The sequence below is a fragment of the Caretta caretta genome, chromosome 10 (genome assembly GCF_965140235.1).
Source record: "Caretta caretta isolate rCarCar2 chromosome 10, rCarCar1.hap1, whole genome shotgun sequence".
Classification (NCBI taxonomy): Eukaryota; Metazoa; Chordata; order Testudines; family Cheloniidae; genus Caretta; species Caretta caretta.
In genome coordinates, this window is record NC_134215.1 from 3,317,358 (window position 1) to 3,323,785 (window position 6,428).

Genomic DNA, 6,428 nt, shown 5'->3' on the forward strand with positions numbered 1-6,428 from the left:
TGTGCGCCAAAACCGGTTGCCCAATGAGATGGTAGGGGCGGGGCTGAGGGTCCCCGCCCGACGGCCCCAAGGCTATGCATCCGTCACCCACTGGGCCACAGAGTGGGCGGGGCTCCGCGCCCGCTTCCCCCAACGAGCAACGGCGTGGGCGGGGCTCCCTTCCCCCATTTGGGGCGCGGGGCGGGGCGGCCGCCCACCTGCCCGCCGCCTGGGCGGGCTCCCGCGCCGAGCGAGCGAGCGAGCGCGCAGGCGCAGGCGGCCGGCGGAGCGGAGCGGGCCCTTCGGTCGCACCATGGCGCAGGGCTCGGCGCGCCGGTGCCTGCGGCTGGAGCCGGGCGCGGCCCGCGAGGTGCTGGGCGCGGCCGACACGCTGCTGTTCGACTGCGACGGCGTGCTGTGGCGGGGCGACGCGGCGGTGGCGGGCGCGCCGGCCGCGCTGAGCCGCCTGCAGGCCCGGGGCAAGCGCCTCTGCTACGTGACCAACAACAGCAGCCGCACGCGGGACGCCTACGCCGAGAAGCTGCGGCGCCTGGGCTTCCCGCCGGCCGAGCCCCGCCAGGTCTTCGGCTCGGCCCACTGCGCCGCCCGCTACCTCCGCCAGGCCCTGCCGCCCGGCGCCGCCGCCTACGTGCTGGGCGGCCCCGCCCTCGGCGCCGAGCTGCGGGCCGCCGGCGTCCCGCACCTGGGGCCCGGCCCCGCCGGCCTGCCCGGCCCGGGCCCGGCCGACTGGGCCCGCGCGCCGCTGGACCCGGCCGTGCGCGCCGTGCTGGTGGGCTTCGACGAGCACTTCTGCTACGCCAAGCTGTGCCAGGCGCTGCGCTACCTGCAGCGGGGCGGCCCCGGCTGCCTGCTGCTGGGCACCAACCGCGACCACCGCCTGCCGCTGGAGGGCGGCGCCGCCATCCCCGGTGCGTGGCCGGACCCTGCCCCGCTCCCCCTGAGGCGGCGGGCGGGGGGTGGGGCGGGCCGCGATGGGGCCGCTCCCCGGGGCGGCCCGGCCCTGGCCTCGGCCTGCCGCCGCTGCCCTCCCGAGACCCCGCCCTGCGGGGCACCGCTGGCTTTTGCGTGCGCGTTTCCGCCTTACGGGGGGGGGGGCTGGAAATATCGCCAAAAGCGAGTCCCCTTCGGGGCCGAGCGCCACGTCGGCAGCCCCCTCGGCCGGGCAGCGCGCTGGTCTGTGGGGTCGCGGCTGCCCGCGCCCCCTCCGCAGCCCCCGCAGCCGGCTGGTGCCCTGGCACCGTGGGTCGCGGCTGTCACGCGGCTCCGTGCCCCGTCCGCAGCCCCCTTGGGCAGGCGACGGGCTTGCCCCCTTGGGTCGCGGCTGTCACGCGGCTCCGTGCCCCATCCGCAGCCCCCTTGGGCAGGCGATGGGCTTGCCCCCTTGGGTCGCAGCTGTCACACGGCTCCGTGCCCTGTCCGCAGCCCCCTTGGGCAGGCGACGGGCTTGCCCCCTTGGGTCGCGGCTGTCACGCGGCTCCGTGCCCCATCCGCAGCCCCCTTGGGCAGGCGATGGGCTTGCCCCCTTGGGTCGCAGCTGTCACACGGCTCCGTGCCCTGTCCGCAGCCCCCTTGGGCAGGCGACGGGCTTGCCCCCTTGGGTCGCGGCTGTCACGCGGCTCCGTGCCCTGTCCGCAGCCCCCTTGGGCAGGCAGTGTGGTGGTATCTGATGTCACATCTGTTACGGTTCTGTGCTCCATCCATAACCCCCTCGACCAGGTCATGTGCTGACGCGCAGAACTGTCACACAGCTCCATGGCACATCCAGCCTACTTCACTCCAACGCTGGAATGAGGAAAGGGCCATTCAGTTATTCTCCATGTTCTTCCCTCGGAGAACCCTTTGTGGCCACTACTTTAACTGTCCCTTTGCCCTGGCATCAGCTCCTTTGCTCTCCTGCCCATCCCTAAGTTATAGTGAATGAAAAGTGCTTTCCTGAACAGCATGCATCCTTTATTAGCATCCTGTAGCTTCTTATTTAGTTTCTTAACCCTTCTCTCTTTGTTGCAAGAGGTATGAATGTGATGGCAGTACCTACAGCTTTTATGACTTTATCCTTCATTTGAGTCTCCTCTACTGTATTTTGTTAGAGAATATGGGGGGGCACCTATGCTGCTTGTATATGGGCCTCTGGGTCCCACTATAAGTTTTGGAGACAGGTGTCTTTCCTGGGTACAGTCCACTGACCACAGCTGTGTAGAAACCAGCACTCTGATGCTGGGTGGTTGGGGACCATGCTGTCTCCTGGCGCCATGCTTCAGGGCTGCCCTGTTCCCTAGTGGAGCCTGGATTTGTTGGGGCCAGTGGTCCCTAGCAGGCTGATCTCTATGGTTGAACATACAGGTAGAAACTTCCCAATGGCAGTCTAAATCTGGAGTACTCTGGATTGTGAGAAGCTTGAGGGGTTTGACTATGGCTGAGCTGTGGCCTAAGTTCCCTCTAAGCTCCCAGCACGGGCCTGCCGTGGCGAGAGAGGGGTGAGGGGAGTCCTCTCTCCCCACCACAGCCCCAGGGCAGCCTGCACCCTGAACCCCTCATCCCCGGCCCCACCCCAGAGCCCGCAACCCCAGTCAGAGCCCTCACACACACACCCGCACCCCTGCCCCAGCCTCCCGCACTCCGAGCCCCTCGCCCCCCACCCCTCCCACGTGAATTTTATTATGTGCACCAGTATGAAGGTGATGTGTCACACATCACTTCCATATTGGTGCACATACCAAAATTCATTCCGCACATGGATGTAAAAAATTTGAGGGAACACTGCCTTTGGCCCCCATTTTACCTGTTCAGTCACAGAACTGGATTTTCTAGAAAAACCTGTACTCTAAACCCTCTTCTGTTGCAGTAATATGCAAGCACCCCACCCTTTGCAACCGACTGGGAATCTGGTGGAATGCAGGCACAGCAGTGAGGTCTATATGGCAGCAATCACTCTGCATGGCTTTGCTGGCAGGGTAGCTCAGCAACCCTCTCTTAGTTATTGCGAATTACAGTATTTTACAAAATGAGAGGAAGGGATTGGACTTCCCACTCTGCCTTAATCTGCACCAGGCAAGCTGCCTCTTGCCCATTATTAGGTCTTTAATACTGTGGGGTTACACTTCTGAAATACCATGCAGTGCAGCACTGACTCATCTGGGTAGCACAAGTCCTTGCCTATATTTCACTTAGCTTTTCTCTTCTGCCTTCAGGGACTGGCTGTCTTGTGAAAGCAGTGGAGATGGCAGCAGAACGTGAGGCATTCATCATAGGCAAGCCCAGCCGATACATTTTCGACTGTGTCTCTAGTGAGTTCAAGATCGAACCTGCTCGTACCATCATGGTGGGAGATCGACTGGACACAGACATCCTTATGGGCAATAACTGCGGCCTCACCACCCTCTTGACTCTCACTGGAGTCACTACTCTGGAAGAAGTAAAAGGTCACCAGGAGAGTGACTGCCCTTCCAGGAAAAGCCTGGTTCCTGATTACTATGTTGATAGCATAGCTGACCTTCTTCCTGCACTTGAGGATTAAAATAGCAAAAATCTCTCCAACTCCTGAAACGGTACCCATGTTAGTGAAGGGCAGTAGTTAATATCACCTCTGATTACTTTAACACACACAGTGTGACACCACTTGCAATTGCAAACTGTTAGCTTTTAACCTTCAATTTGAGTCCTACGATAATTTTGTTTACAAATCTTATTTTCAAAATGCACTTTGAAATGAAGAGGGCATTATAGTGTCACCCAGTCTTGTGTTTTTTAAAGTCGACAAGTACATCCAAATGTTTGCAATATTAGGTGTCAGGGTATTGTTTTTCTGGACTGGGTTAAGGAAAATAGAATAGATTTAAAAAAACAAACCAACCTTGCAGTATGTTTTGATGGACAAACCATAGCTCAGACTTGATTATTCAGGGAATTAACTCTTTGGGTATATAGCTGTCCAATGGCTCTCTTCTCCTATGCTTGCACAGGCTGCTTCAGTTAGAATTTGGTCCCATGCTGGGTTCTTGATGCTTACTCAGGTCCTGTTCTAGACATGCATCCTGTTGCAGGTGTAACTTGAAGGGAGAGCTGTTCAAATATCTGTCCTGTATTTGATCGTATAAATTGCAGTTGTGATGCAAACTAGACTGGTTCTACGTGCAAAGGATATTAATGGTATCTTCTCTATGTTGTATTTGTCCAAATATTGGATGTATATGTAAAGTATGTGTGGTATATAAAGTAATTACCCTGATTGACACTAAAATATATATCAGAAATGTATTTAAAGTATACATTAAACATAATATATTGAGAATGTATCTTGTTTCCCAAAAGGAAGGATATTGAGGAATTTTCTTCACTCTTTATTAAGGATTAATGTTTAAAGGCACTTGCATCTTAATGAGATAATGCAGTAAGTGTAATCACAGAGAACTGTCCTACATTAATACCATTTGCAAGAAAGAATTATATCAACGGATATTTAAAAAAAAGTCCATTCTGATCATCCTTAGAACTCCCTAGTCCCTCAATAGCAAAACAAACGTTTGCCTGGACTTCAGCGGCAAACTCTAAATCTGCTCCTCCTTTGAAGAATCTGGGTAGTACACATGATAAATCTTTCTTCCTCCCTAGGCTTATTGTGGGTGGAATAGTGAGTAAGTACTGGAACAGCACAGGGCTTCCTTTACATTTCTGATTTTAATACCTTCCTTGCAGAGCTGGTGTGAGGGCCTGACACCAGCTACTTGCCTAGGTAAGAATGAATGCTCAGGTTATTTTGCTTCGCAACTTTAAAATAGGCCTCCAGATAGCTTTTGTTCTTGCTGCACTAACAGCCACAATGAATATTTTAAGCTTGTGTGTTTAAAAAAATAACTCAAGTAATCAGATATGCAAATTGCGTGTTCCGTTATTCCACAGAAGTTCTATTGGCAACTGAAGGAGAGCATGTGTTAATTTCTCTCTCATTGTTCAGTTTGAACTAGTCTGGCAGTGTATATTAGTGCCATTTCCTCGTACTTAAACACTTGAAATGTAAATGTATCATCTTGTTCATACAGCAATAATTGTGCAGTTCATAATATCTTTCAGTGTTACCAGGATATGAGCTGAAAAAACTCTTACAAAAGGTTAGTTATAAGTTGATGTCCGCATTCATCTGTAACTCTGGAAGTGTTTAAGAGGCATGAGTCATATCTCTACCCTGTATTATGTGTCCTCTGTAAGCCTTAAAAGGCTTCTAGCTGAAATGCCTATGTGTCATGTAGAATTTGTTCTTGACACTAGTTAATGTAGAATTGGACATAGTGGGTTTATTGCTGTTAAGGAAGACTTCAGATACAATATGTTCCTTGATTTATTTTCTATACTTGTGCTTATCAAATTCTATAGAGATTCAGGAAAATATATTAAGTAAAGGAGTAAATATCAGTGTGGTATTAAACCATATAACAGCTGCACATAATCCCTGTTGAGAACTACACCTATACAATGGTACCATTACCTCTATTCATTCGGTCTTTCCGTAAGTATTGTGGAATTGTATTGGTGAAAGCATTTATTATGCTTAAAGAATCTCCATATAAATTTTGTTGGAGTTGTTAGTCCTATACTTGAATTTACATTAAACTTACAAACCTGTTTTTCCTCTGGCTTTTCTCATTGTTTCTGTGGTCTGTTCTGTGTTTACATGCAATATTTCATGTTGTTGTAACTATTACATCTAAACGGGTGAAATACACATGCTATTATATTGCTAACTCTAATTTTTAGAACTAATATTCACTCAATATCTTATTCTCCATTTTCAATACCTAGATCCAGCAATGAGTGAGTTGCGGAAGCCTATGACCTGGATAGCATTTTCACATTCTTGCATTTTCAAACAAAATATCTTACTCAGCATGGCTAAGCAGATTCCTGCCCCTTTTTGTTCAGATAAATTAGAATAGTTTGTGAAAGATTTCACTTTTCTGTCTCTGAGAGCATATATGTGGTGTGAACTTGTTTGGAAGAAGGGTAGAGTGAACGTTAAAATGCTGGTCAGGAGTTACTCTTGCAGAACTAACCAGTGTGGTTAAATAGAGTAGGCAGTGACGCATTCTTCATCGGAGCTGAAGCTACTTCCTTTAAGGAACATGTTGTGCCGCAGTATTTCACAATGCCAGCATGTGCTGAAGAGTTATTTCCTTGTACTACTTTTACAACTTGAAAGGAATGAGAAAAGTGGCAGGGTAACCCTCTGGCCCTAGCAGAACGTAGGCATGCTTTCCTAATTGTGTCATGAGCACTGTATGGTTGATTTCTAATACGTTAACTTCACACTGTCTTCCCTGAATTTTCAAGTCCTACAGAAGTAACAATAGAATGAGAAGAAGCACAACTTTCTCCACTGTCAGTTTCCCTTTTTATATCTTTCTAATATAAACCAGTGGGTTCCAGATAACAAGGGT

The 6,428-nt window shown here is 51.3% G+C and overlaps 1 protein-coding gene across 1 annotated transcript; it reads left to right on the plus strand.

The window, feature by feature from the left end:
• Positions 1-243: 243 nt before the first annotated feature.
• PGP (phosphoglycolate phosphatase) lies at positions 244-5,618 on the plus strand. The gene is made up of 2 exons (XM_048867709.2): positions 244-908; positions 3,189-5,618. Exons 1-2 carry the CDS (start codon positions 293-295, stop codon positions 3,512-3,514), a joined length of 942 nt encoding a protein of 313 aa, XP_048723666.2. The 5' UTR covers positions 244-292; the 3' UTR covers positions 3,515-5,618.
• Positions 5,619-6,428: the final 810 nt, after the last annotated feature.

Excerpts from the sequence above, each read along its gene's own strand:
- PGP (XM_048867709.2), top strand. The coding sequence starts at position 293 with ATGGCGCAGGGCTCGGCGCGCCGGTGCCTGCGGCTGGAGCCGGGCGCG. Across the intron at positions 909-3,188 it reads GGGCGGCGCCGCCATCCCCG|GGACTGGCTGTCTTGTGAAA; the intron begins GTGCGTGGCCGG and ends TTCTGCCTTCAG.